Here is a 15481-nt window from a genome sequence, read left to right as displayed (position 1 = left end):
GTAAAACAAAATATGAGGAGGTGCACGATCACGCCTTTGCCTTGCCTCGATCCCCTGAGGTACCTGAAACACAATCCAAAACTGTAAGCCCAAAGCTTAGTGAGTTCCCCCAAAATACCAATACATAACAAATAGTACAGTTATAATAACAACATACTTCGCGCCTAATCAACCATCAGGATGGAATACCCCAGGCCCCTCAACCATCGGTTTGGAATGCCAATACACTATGGGTCCAATCATCCTAGGGATGGAATACCCCAGGCCCTTAACCATCGGGTTGGAATGCCAACATACTATGGGTCCAATCATCCTCGGGATGGAATACCCTACGCCCTCAACCATCGGGTAGGAATGCCTCGGCCTGTTGGCTTACGTACAAGACAGTGAAGCCTCAACTACTAACAAATCATGTGCACATATAACGGGTAATCATATAATATACTATATCTAGTCACAAAGATCTACAGATCAGTAAGCATAGCAACATCCTATCTACTAGGATACCGATCTATCAGTTCATAACAATACAATAGCAATGCATAACATGATATAAATCCAACGGGCAGGCATTGGTGCCTTCAACCCGTAAGTACAATGAGGACAACTCACCTCACAAGTAGAGCAGAATTGATAAGGTGTGACTCTGAATCTCAGCTCCTGAATCGATGCCTACAACCATCATGACCAAACCCATCAAGATCCTGAAAGACCCAAAATGCCCTCAAAAGTCCAACTTGGTCAACCATGGTCAAAGTCAAAGTCAACGGTCAAGGTCAATAGTCCATGTTGACCCAACTCGTCGAGTGCACCTTTTGAACTCATCGAGTTCTACAGTACTCAGAAAGTCGGGGACAACCCTAGCCAACTCGCCGAGTTTTCCCCAGCTTAATATATTCGAATGATTCTTCGATTCCAGGGACTTTAAGGCTCAGATCATAAATCCAAATGTGTCTAAAAGGATAAATTTTCCAACTTTATCCTTTGGAGCTATTCCAAATGCTCACAAGCCCTTCCACAAGGCTTGAAAACTCAAAAGCTTAACCATTAAGCACAAAATCCTTGAGATATGTAACCCAACTTTTCCCAAAGAGATTCTAGCCTCAAAAACGTCCAAAGAGGTTGGTGCTTTATAGACATGCATATCCAGTGCATGTCTTGAACCCAAAATGGGTCAAAAAGGGAAAATATGACCTAAATTCCATGCATGGCATCAAAGCTAGACTAAAGACCAGATCTAACTCACTATAAGGTCACCTTGACCTGGATATTCATGAAGTTGCAACCTTTATGAACTCCATCCATGCAACATTCAAGAATAAGAAGAAAAAGGGACAAAACTTAAGATCTAGCTACATAGACAGATTAAAATTGGATCTTGAACACTTACAATGGTCCGAAAGAGTGCCAAACTCAAGATAACAGCTTTGCTTGCTAGATACTTGCTTTCTTCTCTCAACCTTCTCCTTCTTTTGCTCTAAAATGCCACACTAGGTCACAATAATTGTTGAAATGAAGATTAGGGTTCACAAGGCCGATATTAGGGTTTGGAGGCTTATCAAAGATCAGCCTCAAAGACTTAAGGAGGTTATATAGGGTGCAAACCATAAAATTTAGGGTTTCATAACCAGTTTCCAACTCGTCGGGTTTTCCTCTCCAACTCATCGAGTTGGTCCAAAAAGATGCACGGCCCAAAACTTTCCAACACGTCGAGTTGAGGCCATCAACCCGACGAGTTCCACGGGAAACGTGCCTTTTTAATGAATAAATTTCATACCTGGAATTCGGGATGTTACAACTCTCCCCCACTTAGACTAGGCTGCGTCCTCGAAGCCTGCCGCGGTGAACAAATCCGGATAATGCTCTTGTATCTCAGCCTCTGGCTCCCATTTCCACTCAAATCCCCGCTGATGCTACCACTGTACCGTCACCGAAGGTACCTCCTTGCTACACAGAACCTTTAGCTTCCTTTCCAGAATAACTACCGACCTCTCGACATAGTTCAGGCGCTCATCAACCTGAATATCATCCAATGATACCACTGCATCCTCGTCCAATACGCACTTCCGCAACTGCGAACGTGGAAAGTGCTATGAATCCGACTGAGCTCCTCTGGAAGATCCAATCTATAAGCAACCTTCCCAACCCTGACAATAATCTGGAATGGTCCAATATATCGGGGGCCCAATTTCCCCTCTTCCTGAAGCGAATCACACCTTTCCAAGGTGAGACCTTCAGCAACACCATGTCACCGACCTGAAACTCCAACTCAAATCGGTGCCGGTCGATATAGCTCTTCTGCCGACTCTGAGCAGTCTACAACCTCTACCTAATCTGCTAGATCATCTTTTTAGTCTGCAGAACCACCTCGGTCCCCCCCCCCCATGGCCCTGTGACCAACCTCGCCCCAACAGACTGCGGTGCGACATCTCCGTCCATACAAAAGCTCAAAAGGCAGAGCACTAATGCTGGAGTGAAAACTGTTGTTGTTGGAGAACTCTGCAAGAGGTAGGTAGGAGTCCCAGCTCCCACCAAAATCAATAACACAAGCTCGCAACATATCCTCGAGAGTCTGAATGGTCCGCTCACTCTGGTCGTCGGTCTGCGGATGATAAGTTGTGCTGAAGTGTAGCCTCGTGCCGAGTTCCTCATGGAATTTCTGCCAAAATCGGGAGGTGAACTGAACATCACGGTCTGAAACAACAGAGACCGAAAGCCCATGGCGAGCAACGATCTCGCGAATATACACATTGGCCAACTTCTTGGTCGACGAGCTCTCCCGAATTGCCAAAAAGTGGGCACTCTTGGTCAATCGATCCACAATGACCCAAATATCATCAAAACTCTTTGCCTTCTTCGGCAACTTTGTGATGAAGTCCAATGAAATTTGCTCCCATTTCCACATGGGAACCTCCAGAGGCTGCAGCTTGCCATGCGGCCTCTGATGCTCGGCCTTGACCATCCTACAAGTCAAGCACCTCTCTACGTACCAAACGATCTCCCTCTTAATGCACGACCGCCAGTAACTCAACCTCAGATCCTGATACATCTTGGTGGCCCCCGGATGGATAGAAAAGCGAGACTTATGAGCCTCCTCCAGCATAATCTGTCTGACCCCACCAGACACAGGAACCATACCCGACCGCAACTGGTCAACAAACCACGACTGTTCGGAACAAATTTGGTATTCTCACCCCTGATCCTCTCAATCTTCCAATTCTCCTCTCGAACACCCTCATTCTGAGCCTCCCTAATCAAACTCACAAGTGGAGAATCCACATATATCCTCATACATGTCACCGGAACAGAATATCCAGCCGAATTGCTGCTCAGGGCATCTGCCACCACATTCGCTTTACCCGGATGGTAAAGGATCTCGCAGTCAAAATCCTTGACTACGTCCAGCCACCTGCGCTGCCTCATGTTCAGGTTCGGCTGATCCATAATTTGCGTCAAACTCTTGTGATCCGTGTAGATAGTACAGCGGACCCCATAAAGGTAATGCCTCCAAATATTGAGGGCGAAAACCACCGCCCCCAACTCAAGATCATGCGTGGGATAGCTCGCCTCGCGGATTCTGCTGTCGCGAAGCATAAGCTATCACCTGTCCTCTCTGCATGAGAACTGCTCCCAAGTCGGTGATGGATGCATCACAGAAAACCACAAAATCCTTAATTCCCTCCGAGAGGGTCAAAACTGGAGCCTCGCAAAGTCTCTGCCGAAGGGTCTCAAAAGCAGATTGCTGCTCAGGGCCCCACCGAAAATCCACCCCTTTCCTCGTCAGATGAGTGAGGGGTACCGCAATCTTGGAGAAATCCTGAATGAATCTTCGGTAGAACCCTGCCAAACCCATAAAACTCATGATATCCGAAGGAGATTTCGGAACCTCCCACTGCATCAGCACATCGATTTTGGCCGGATCGACCAAAATCCCTACCTGATTAATGAGATGTCTAAGGAACTGAACCTCTCGCAACCAAAACTCGCATTTGAGAACTTAGTATAATGTCGTTCTCGCCTCAAAACCCCCAGCAGTTCGCGAAGGTGCTCCTCATGCTGCTCTCTGGTCTTGGAATACACCAAGATATCATCAAGAAATATGATAACCGAACGATCGAGCATCGGCCTGCATACCCGATTAATCAAATCCATAAATATCGCAGGTGCATTGATGAGCCCGAATGGTATCACCACGAACTCGTAATGCCCATAACGAGTCCGGAACGCGGTCTTCTCCACGTCCTCCTCCCTCACCCTGACCTGATGGTACCCAAACCTTAGATCAATCTTAGAGAACCAAGATGCTCCCTGCAACTGATCAAAGAGATCATCAATCTGCGGAAGGAGATAACGGTTCTTCACCGTTAACTTGTTCCTGGTAATCAATGCACATCCGGTGTGAACCATCATTCTTCTTGACGAATAGAATCGGCGATCCCCCTGGAGAACTGCTCGGATGGATGAACTGCTTGCATAGTAGCTCCTACAGCTGAGATGACAGCTCCTGCATCTCAGGTGGTGCGAATCGGTACGACACCTTGGCAATAGGGACGGCACCTGGCACAAGGTCGATCCTGAACTCAACCTACCTCTCTGGAGGCACACCGGGTAACTCTTCCGAGAATACATCAGCGAACTCCCTGACAACCAAAACATCAGCAACTGACATTTGATCCCCAATCCGCGTGTCCACTACATAGGCCAAGTAACCTGCACACCCGTGCTGAATCTACTGCCGAGCCCTGGCTGCCGAACAAAACCCTGAACCCATCCTAGTGCCCTTTCCATAAATAACAAGTTCTCCCCCACTTGGGGTTCGAACTGCCACACATTGACCCTCGCAGTCGATCATGACACTAAAAAGGCTCATCCAATCCATGCCACTATCATGCAGACATCCCCCATAGGAATAGGAATCAAATCGATCGAGAAGGATACTCCGAAGATCTCCAGAATGCAACCCTGATAAACCGAAGAAGCAGAAACCCCGTGTTCCTTGGCGATAGAAACTCACAACGGACACTCCAACTCCCCTATGGGCAAAGCAAACTCCTTACTAAAAGACTGAGAAACAAAGGACCGACTCGCACCCAAGTCAAACAACACTAAAGCACGCAAGGAGTTCACTATAAATGTACGTACCAAAGGTACAAACAAATGAGCATAAAACAAACGTAATCAATAAGATAAAGGATAGAAACATACTAGTCACAACATCTGGTGTTGTCCTAGCCTCCTCGACAGTAAGAGAGAAAGCGTGACCTCGGGCCTTCGGGGGCTTCGCTCTTCCCTGACTCCCATCAGTGATCCTCAAAGTAGTCGGTGTTGGAGCCAGTGCCGGCTTGGCAGCTAACAAGGGACACTGGGCCTTAATATGGCCCACCTGATCACAATGGTAACAAAGTCTGATGCCAAAAGCTGGAGTCTGCTGCTGACAATCCCTCGCAATGTGACCCTACTTCCCCATTTGTGGCAACCCGAAGAAGACTGACAAACACCATCATGTACCTTGTCGCACTTCTCACAAGTTTGACCCCTTTGACTCCTCGACCTGGAGTTAGCGGCCCTGAATCGCTTCGGTGCAGGCTGCGACTGCGTCGGGGCCGGTCTGCAACTCAATCTCAATCTCACGCCGCCTGGCGGCCTCCTGCATCTCCAACAAAGAACCATAGTTTTGTGTAGAAACAAACTGCCTGATCTCGGTCTTGAGCATGCTCAAGTAACGGGTCATCTGAGCCTGCTCAGATGCAGCAAACTCAGGGCAGAACATAGCTCTCTCCGTAAACATCTCGGTGATCTTTGTCACCGTCTCAGAACCCTGTCTCAAATCCAGATACACATGTGCTAACCTCTCACGCTCCACCAGTGGGACATATCGGGAGTGGAACATCTCAGAAAACTACTCCCATGACACAACAGCTCTCTGCTCAACAGAATAAGAACTAGTAGCGAGCCTCCACCAATCCTTCATTCCAGACCTCAAAAGGTTCAGAGCGCACCTGACCTTCTGGTCAGCAGGGCATGAACAAGTGAAGAAACATCCCGCCACATCAGATAGCCACCTCATGGCCACGATCGGGTCCTGAACTCCATCGAAAGTTGGGGGCTTCATATTATCGAAGTCCCGATACTGAAAGACCGGACCTGTCCCAACACCTGCAGCCGCCACAGCTGCGGAGGCTGCAGCAGCAGCCGTCTCAGCAATGGCTGCATAGAGATCATCAAAGAAATCCATCATCGCGGTCTTGATAGACCCGAACATCTCCGGAATCTGGCCCTGAAAAATAACAACCACCTCCTCACAGATGATCTCCCTGACGTGGTCCTCTAACAATGTTGGCCCACCCTGACTGACAGCTCCTAATCCCGACCCAGATCCAATATCAACTCGCCTCGTAGTTACCATACTGAAAATACACCAGGAAGATATCAGATAATCCACATATCATAACGAGGAACCAACTCCCAACGAAGCCCTAGGGGTTGTGACTTCCTTGCTACGCGTACTGGTCCTGTGCTTTCAGTGGTACGGGCCCATACTACCTTCCACACCTACCCGTATTTGTCTCAAGGATCACCACAACGTCCTAACAATACTCATAAGCATAGACGAACACTCAATCCTCACTCCATAGAGGAAAAGCTAAACATCTTACAACTGGTTGGCTTACCCCACACGACTCGCCCATGAAACTTCCACCAACCCTCCAACACTCGTGTATGCTAGCCATACATAACACTAGACCCTATAGTCATTTGAATATCTGGTCCTACCCTAAGACCTTCATCAAAAAAGAATACGAAATAAGGCCAAACCAAACATTCTCAGGCTATAAGACCTTAGTTACATATAACCATGCTGCATACACTAAGCAACTACAGTAATGATGTCAATTCCATAAAAGAAAGGTCCTAGACTATCAGGCATCATATAATCAGGCAATTCTATCATGCAATTCCTGAAGATCCCTAGCCTATAACTAGCATGTTGTTCTAACATGTCACAATATCAAATAACCCTATGGTATTTTGGGGGCTACTTACTGGCTCCGACTGATCGTACACATCACATCCTCCTTGTGTATTTTGAAAACCATTTGAAAATTATTTTGAAAATCTTTTCCTTAGTTTGAGACTGGATTCACAAGAGTGTTCCTACAATTCCCTCAAACCAAGGCTCTGATACCAACTTGTAACATTAATAAAATTCTTGAAAAATTTGAACTTTTAAAATTAACCGCAAACCATCATTGTTTACAAATTGTTTTCAAAATAAGTTTCAAATCAGAGAAATCCCAAAATCGTTAAACAAAATATGAGGAGGTGCACAATCACGCCTTCTCCTTGCCTCGATCCCCTGAGGTACCTGAAACACAATCCAAAACTGTAAGCCCAAATCTTAGTGAGTTCCCCCAAAATACCAATACATAACAAATAACACAATTATAATAACAACATACTTTGGGCCCAATCAACCATCGGGTTGGAATACCCCAGGCCCCTCAACCATCGGGTTGGAATGCCAATATACTATAGGTCCAAGTATCCTCACGATGGAATACCCCAGGCCCTCAACCATCGGGTTGGAATGCCAACATACTATGGGTCTAATCATCATCGGGATGGAATACCCTAGGCCCTCAACCATCGGGTTGGAATGCCTCGGCCTGTTGGCTTACGCACAAAGCAGTGAAGCCTCAACTACTAACAAATCATGTGCACATACAACAGGTAATCATATAACAAACTACATCTAGTCACACAGATCTATAGATCACTAAGCATAGCAACATCCTATCTACTAAGGTACCGATCTATCAGTTCATAACAATACAATAGCAATGCATAACATGATATAAATCCAATGGGCCGGCATTGGTGCCTTCGACCCGTTAGTACAGTGAGGACAACTTGTTAGGACTCGGACCAGGTACACGCAGCGGAAACACTATCACACACTCACAAACGAAACGAGAAAATAAAGCAATAAAGAACACAAGGATTTTACGTGGTTCGGATTCGGTGTAAATCCTACGTCCACGGGCTGCAACTAGATTTTCTTATTAACTCAATAAGATTACAATTTATAACTCTACAAGTTATATTTGATGCACACATACAAAGGGTTACATCGCACATATATATATATATATATATATATATATATATATATATATATATATATATATATAGGAGAGAGAGCCGTACTTTCTTTTGTTTACACAAATTGCCGTCCAAAATTTTCCTTCAATTCACATATTGTGAATATAATATTGCGGCCGTCCATTACCGACCATGCAAAAAATGCGTCCAATAATAAACAATTGATTTGCCGACATATACGTCCATTCAATATTAAACAATTGAATTGTTTAATAATTGTCAAGTTACATTTATGGCCCTTGAACTCTTAGGAACTTGTCAATTTGTTCAAGACTCCATAAATCTTAACAATCTCCCACTTGGAGGCTTGAACAAATTAGTCTTTCTCCGCCATCCAACTCTTAATTACTCCAGTAATCTTAAAAAAAACAACCAAGTCCTTCAAGCTTTCAGTTCCAAAGAACAAGCTAAAACTTAGTCTGATTTCTCTAGTTGTAGCCGCCCCTCATCCTCAATTACTAGAAGGGCCAGTTGAAGCTCCCACTAGCTCCAACTCAGCCGTGGCTAATCCCACCACCGACTCATCCTCTGTCTCAACCGGTTTCGACACTCCACCGGATCCAGAGATACACCGAGGACCACTAACACTCTCCCAACTTTGCAAACATTCAACATGAGAGAATTTTTCAGTCTTAGTCTTCAAAACCCAACGACTCTTTGTAACTGTACCCGAAACACGTCCCGTGCTCCCACTGTCACAGAATCCCCTGAATGGTTTAGACTTTCGAACTCGTTCAGCTAACATCCCTTTGGCTTCAGACTTCATGTTTGCAAAATGAAGTCTCTTAGCACTAGATTTAGCGAACCAGATTTTGTCTTGCTTAACAGGGACGGTCATACTTCCCTCAGCAGGTACCTCAACCATATACAATGACCCACACTTCATACCACGAGCAATCACCAGATCACCATTGACCACCCTCCATTTACCACTACCAAACCTTACTTCCAGTCCTTGTTTATCCAGCTGACCAACATAAATCAATTTCTTCTTCAGCTCCGGAATCACCCTGACATCCTTCAGGCTCCATGTAGTTCCTAATGAAGTAACCAAATCAATATCTCCCATGCCCGTTACCTGAAGCATCTCGTCATTTGCCAAACGTACCTTTCCAAAATCTCCTTCTTTCAAATTCACCATCGTTTCCTGGTTGTCCATGACGTGAAACGAAGCCCCTAAATCCATGACCCAAGAGTCTACAGAACTTTCCATACTGAGTATCAATGCATCATCCTCAGACACACTCTCAGCACCAACAATGTTCAATTCTTTCTTTGGACATTGACTCTTAACATGTCCCACTTCTTGACAGTTCCAGCATTTCACATTCTTCAAAGATCTAGAAGAACTTTTTCCCCGACTCCCACTGCTCCTGCTATTCCCTCTACCTCTTCCGACATTTAATAAATCAGAAGAGGAAGATCCACCTTGATTCTTGCGTCTGATATCCTCGCCTAGAACCAAATCTCTAACCCCTTCAAAAGTCATACCACTGGTCCCCACGGAACTCGTAACAGCAGTAACTGTTCCGGACCAGCTATCAGGTAGAGAAGCTAGTAGCAGCGAAGCTTGAGTCTCATTATCAAATTTAATTCCCACAGATGATAATCTGGACAGAATTGAATTTAGATTATTAATGTGAACCGTAACTGAGCCTTCCTCATTCATCCTTGTAGTGAACAACTCCTTCATCAAGAACACCTTGTTAGCCGCCGATGGTTTCTCATACATATTTGACAGAGCCTCCATCATACCATGCGCCGTGGTTTCATTCATGATGTTGAAAGCAACGCTCTTCGTCAATGACAATGTAATAACCGCCTTGGCTTTCTTGTCCTTTGAGTTCCACGCATCTTCAGCAGCTTTTTCCATTTTCTCCGGTTTGTCTCCGAGTACCATGTCCAAGTCTTTCTGACATAGCAATGCTTCTAATTGCATTTTCCACCAACTAAAATCAGAACCATTGAACCTTTCGATTATAATCTTGTCTTCAGCCATTACGACAAACAAGATACAAATCAGGTACACTCGTGCGTGATAAAAAAAAACGATCGTACCCTCCAAACCTCGCTAATCTAGCTCTGATACCAGTTGTTAGGACTCGGACCAGGTACACGCAGCGGAAACACTATCATACACTCACAAACGAAACGAGAAAATAAAGCAATAAAGAACACAAGGATTTTACGTGGTTCGGATTCGGTGTAAATCCTACGTCCACCGGCTGCAACTAGATTTTCTTATTAACTCAATAAGATTACAATTTATAACTCTACAAGTTATATTTGATGCACACATACAAAGGGTTACATCGCACATATATATATAGGAGAGAGAGCCGTACTTTCTTTTGTTTACACAAATTGCCGTCCAAAATTTTCCTTCAATTCAAATATTGTGAATATAATATTGCGGCCGTCCATTACCGACCATGCAAAAAATGCGTCCAATAATAAACAATTGATTTGCCGACATGTACGTCCATTCAATATTAAACAATTGAATTGTTTAATAATTGTCAAGTTACATTTATGGCCCTTGAACTCTTAGGAACTTGTCAATTTGTTCAAGACTCCATAAAATCTTAACACAACTCACCTCACGAGTAGAGCAGAACTGATAAGGTCTGACTCCGAATCTTAGCTCCTGAATCGATGCCTACAACCATCATGACCAAACCCATCAAGATCCCAAAATACCAAAAATCCCCTCAAAAGTCCAACTTGGTCAACCTTGGTCAAAGTCAAAGTCAACAGTCCATGTTAACCCAACTCGTCAAGTGCACCTCTTGAACTCATCGAGTTGTACAGTACTCAGAAAGTCGGGGAAAACCCTAGCCAACTCGCCGAGTTGGCTGGAAAACTTGTCGAGTTTTCCCCAACTTAACACATTCAGATGATTCTTCGATTCCAGGGACTCTAAGGCTCAGATCTGAACTCTAAATATGTCTAAAATGATAAAGTTTCCAACTTTATCCTTTGGAGCTATTCCAAATGCTCACAAACCCTTCCACGAGGCTTGAAAACTCAAAGGCTTAACCATTAAGCACAAAATTCTTGAGATCTGGAACCCAACTTTTCCAGAAAAGATTCTAGCCTCAAAAACGTCCAAAAAGGTTGGTGCTTTATGGGTGAAAAAGGGAAAATATGGCCTAAATTCCATGCATGGCATCAAAGCTAGACTAAAGACCAGATCTAACTCACTATAAGGTCACCTTGACCTGGAGATTCATAAAGTTGCAACCTTTATGAAGTCCATCCATGCAACATCCAAGAATAAGAAGAAAAAGGGACAAAACTCAAGATCTAGCTATATAGATAGATAAAAATCGGATCTTGAACACTTACAATGGTCCAAAAGAGTGCCAAACTGAAGATAAGAGCTTTGCTTGCTTGATCCTTGCTTCCTTCTCTCAACCTTCTCCTTCTTTTTCTCCAAAATGCCACAGTAGCTCACAAAAAGAGTTGGAATGAAGATTAGGGTTCACAAGGCCGATATTAGGGTTTGGAGGCTGATAAAAGATCAGCCTCAAAGACTTAAGGAGGTTATATAGGGTGCAAACCCGAAAATTTAGGGTTTCATAAACAGCCGCCAGCTCGTCGAGTTTTCCTCTCCAACTCGTCCAGTTTGTCCAAAAAGATGCGCGGCCCAAAAATTTCTAACACGTCGAGTTGAGGCCATCAACTCGGCGAGTTCCAAGGGAAACTTGCATTTTTAAAGAATAAATCTCATACCTGGAAGTCAGGATGTTACAATATGTATATGTATGTGTACGCGCATGTATGTATATATATATATATATATATATATATATATATATATATGTGTGTGTGTGTGTATCTTTACGTATATAACTATATAAACCACTAAAAAAAGGTAAAGACTTCCCAAAATTCTATTATGTATCATATTATGTGGTTTTTTTACTTAGAAGCTCGACAAAGTTTGGAAGATTGCTAAGATAGAAGCATAAACAGGCTGAACTGTATCTTAGAAACCTAAAAAGTTAAAGGAAAAAAACATAGACCAAAATAAACACATATGAAATCAAATAGACCAATTTCTTAGCAACAAATATGTAGTTTTTTTTTTCTTGCAATTTATTCTTTATGGTTTCATATTTTTGAATATGCCCCTTTAACTCCTTTATGGGATGTTTGATAAGAAGTGAATGATTTAGTGATGAATGATGCAGAGGTTCTCGATAATTTTGTTCTGAATGAAAATATGTTGTTTGATAAAGTTGTTGAATGAATGTGTTGAAAAATGATGAAAATTATCAAGTTAAAAATCTTCTGATCCATTTTGTGCTGAAGGAAATATTCATGTGTGATAAAAATCTGAATGAGCTTGTTGAATAGTTATAAAAATGACAGGACATCGTATAGTCCTAATCTTCTGGCCTTTTGCATGCAAAATCCTATCATATCTTCATCACTTGTTTATATACTGCATCTATACTTGTTTCTAGACCCAATACTTGATACAACCTTCCATAACTTATGTACTTGGCATGAATAACCATTTGAAAGATTGGCATATTGACTTGATGATATATTTGATATTCTTTTTGCAATTCCTCTCAATCAATAAGTGATTTCAAGACATTCGCAAAGCAATGAAATGATGATCCTTTAAGTGTTATGGTTTGGATAAAGTTGACAGAGTTGTGAGCACTTCTATTTGACATTTCATCGAACACCTTAACTGCATTCTCATGCAACTCACAAATTCAAAACATTACCAGTAAACGATTTGATCCATATGATTTCATAACTAAAATTATCCTCTTCAAAATCATCCTTAATTTTATGGAAATTGTGAATTATTTCAACTGAGAATTCACCTCTGATCTGTAAAATGGTAAAACCTTAAATACCATGAGATCGATCCGATAGATGTTAAAAAATCGTTCGAATATGGGTGAGTTAGTGAACGATTGAGAAGACTTTGATTCGATAACAGGTAAATTTTGAACCTTTTATATATTGGTTATCAACAATTTTGTGGATGATCACTTAACCTTAAGTGGAGTCTGAAATTTCATATAAGAACTCCACACAGAAGTTCACGAATGTAACACAAATAAGACAAGACATCTGGGGAAAATTGTGTATGACTATCGAATACATTTGGACAATTTGATGTGCCTAAACCACAGTGAATCAGATAAAATTCTAATTAGCTATTGAGATTTTCATCATTTGCTTCGTGTATGAATTGTTTCTGTCTCATTTGGGGGAGGAGCCCTTGAGCACATCAGTCGGAGATAATGGAGGAGCATCCAGCTGATAAAGATTCAGAGCAGGACCAACGAACCTAAACAATATCCAAGCTCCAATTATGATGTAAATCGAAGCATAAGCAAATTTGTTGATCCAAAACAACAGACCCTTTTCTCCTACATACAACTCCAATGCTTTTTCTGTAAGTGTCATCGATTCCCAATCTTTCTTCACCACTTCTTTCTTCGCCATCATCTTCGCATTGTCATCGAAGCCGTTTTCTTGATTTCTTCGCGTTTTTCTCCTCGCACCTCTTTTGAACTTTATCTGAACTGTATCTTTATCCGAAGGTGGTGGCGATGAGTTTGCAGCGCCGTCATCTACGGTGGTGTGGTCGCTGCCGCTGCTGCTGCTTCTGGTGAGGAAGAGCGTGGACGGACGGAGGTGGTGATTTTGGGAAGTGAATATATGAGGGGAAATGGTGATGGATTTGGTGAATGGAAGGATAGAAGAGTTCATATTTTCTGGCGTGGTGGCTGCCGGTGGATGGATGTTGTTATCCTTTTTAGAGGGAAGGATGTGTGGTGAGGTTTTGACATGGTGTTGCATGTAATTACAAAGATAGTCCTCAAACTATTTGTAGACTTGTGATTTTGGTACCTTAAAATTTGTATTTACATTCTTATTGGGATTGGGAACCCATGAAAGTTTTGGCATTGTTAACATTTTAGTCACTTTGTCCGTGGGTGGATAGATGTTTGCTCCACAAATATATGTCTGGAGCATATTTGTGCAGTGCTGGGCCGAAGACTCTCTTCAGATTGAGCTTAATCCATCGATGGGATGAGTCCCTTTTGGTTTTCTTTGTGAAGATAAAATGACCTACTTAACTCAAACTGTTTGTTTTTTAGAATATTGCAGACGTTAAAATATATGTGTGTCATCTTCTCCAATAACACATGGAAAATGGCCTTTTAAAGTTTGCAGACCTCTTTTAACCTTTTAACTCATTGCCAAAAACACGCCTCCATTTTGAAAAGACAACTCCACTGTTTCTCCTCTTTTATTGCCCCGCCATTCATGAGATACCTAAATTTGTTGCTCCGCCATTCACGTCCTTGGTAGTCACGAACGAGTTAAGGTCGTCATCGTCGTTCACGTCATCGTCTTCTCCTCTACAATTTTTCCCTTGACTTACTTTTCCTTCATCTTGTTTATGTTCTTTCCTCTCTCTCCCCTCTCATTTCTCTATTCAAATTAGCATTTTCTAAAATTTTATTTCTCTATTCTACTGTTGGTGTTTGTTAGGGGTAGATACATGGTGAAACAATGAGAAGGCATTCCAAGTTACATACTTCTTAATTTGTTTTATGTTTAATCAAAGCATAACTATAATGACAATTATAATCTTTAAGAAATCGTGAAATGATTTGTTGATTTACATGCTTGGTTCCTCAACCTATGTGTAATCTCAAAGCAATCATCTATTTGATTGATTTGGTTACTGTTTTCATTTAGAGACTATCATGTGAAATGGTTCATGTTATCATTTGGTTCCTCCTAATTGTGAGGTTTATAATCATATAATGAGATGATCATTTTCAACCTCTCAATTTGTTATTGGGTAAAAATTGGTTGTTCAGCATCATGATCTGCACATATTGTTTGGAATGTTAATTTTGGATTGTGCGTCTAGTTTAAAAGATTCCCGCGAATTCAATTCCTTAATCTTGTATATGCGAGTTATATAGTGTTATAAGTGTAATGATTAGTGGATGCTCTTATACCATATTTCATGTTTATTCTATATTGATGTAAGTCTAATGGGTGACACTATGAACAAGTTAAAATTGCACTTCATGGCATTGTTTGTGAAAGGAACTTCATGATGTATTTGGAAGTATATTTTAAGTTTCTTTGTGGAAGGTGGTCAATATCAGGAAATGTTATAAATATGACTTAGATGCATGATGTCTAAGAGTAGATTGTGTAAAGTCTAATATAGCTTAGTGCATTATGTAATATTATCATGGAGGTCGGAATGATATAAAGATTGATGTCAAAATGTTAAAATGTGTTACTTTAATGTTAA

The 15481-nt window shown here is 42.2% G+C and overlaps 1 protein-coding gene across 1 annotated transcript; it reads right to left on the bottom strand.

The window, feature by feature from the left end:
• Nucleotides 1–13182: 13182 nt before the first annotated feature.
• On the bottom strand, nucleotides 13183–13987 carry LOC145166754 (uncharacterized). The gene has a single exon (XM_079085784.1). It carries the CDS (start codon nucleotides 13906–13908, stop codon nucleotides 13396–13398), a length of 513 nt encoding a protein of 170 aa, XP_078941910.1. The 5' UTR covers nucleotides 13909–13987; the 3' UTR covers nucleotides 13183–13395.
• Between the last annotated feature and the right edge of the window lie 1494 nt (nucleotides 13988–15481).

This window comes from Lactuca virosa, chromosome 3, assembly GCF_052849685.1.
Source record: "Lactuca virosa cultivar CGN04683 chromosome 3, Lactuca_virosa_CGN04683_v6, whole genome shotgun sequence".
NCBI lineage: Eukaryota > Viridiplantae > Streptophyta > Magnoliopsida > Asterales > Asteraceae > Lactuca > Lactuca virosa.
Note: the sequence above shows the minus strand (reverse complement) of the source record. Positions and strands in the feature narration are given on the sequence as shown.

Bases quoted from the DNA above. Each gene is read 5' to 3' on its own strand.
- LOC145166754 (XM_079085784.1), bottom strand. From the start codon at position 13,908: ATGAACTCTTCTATCCTTCCATTCACCAAATCCATCACCATTTCCCCT.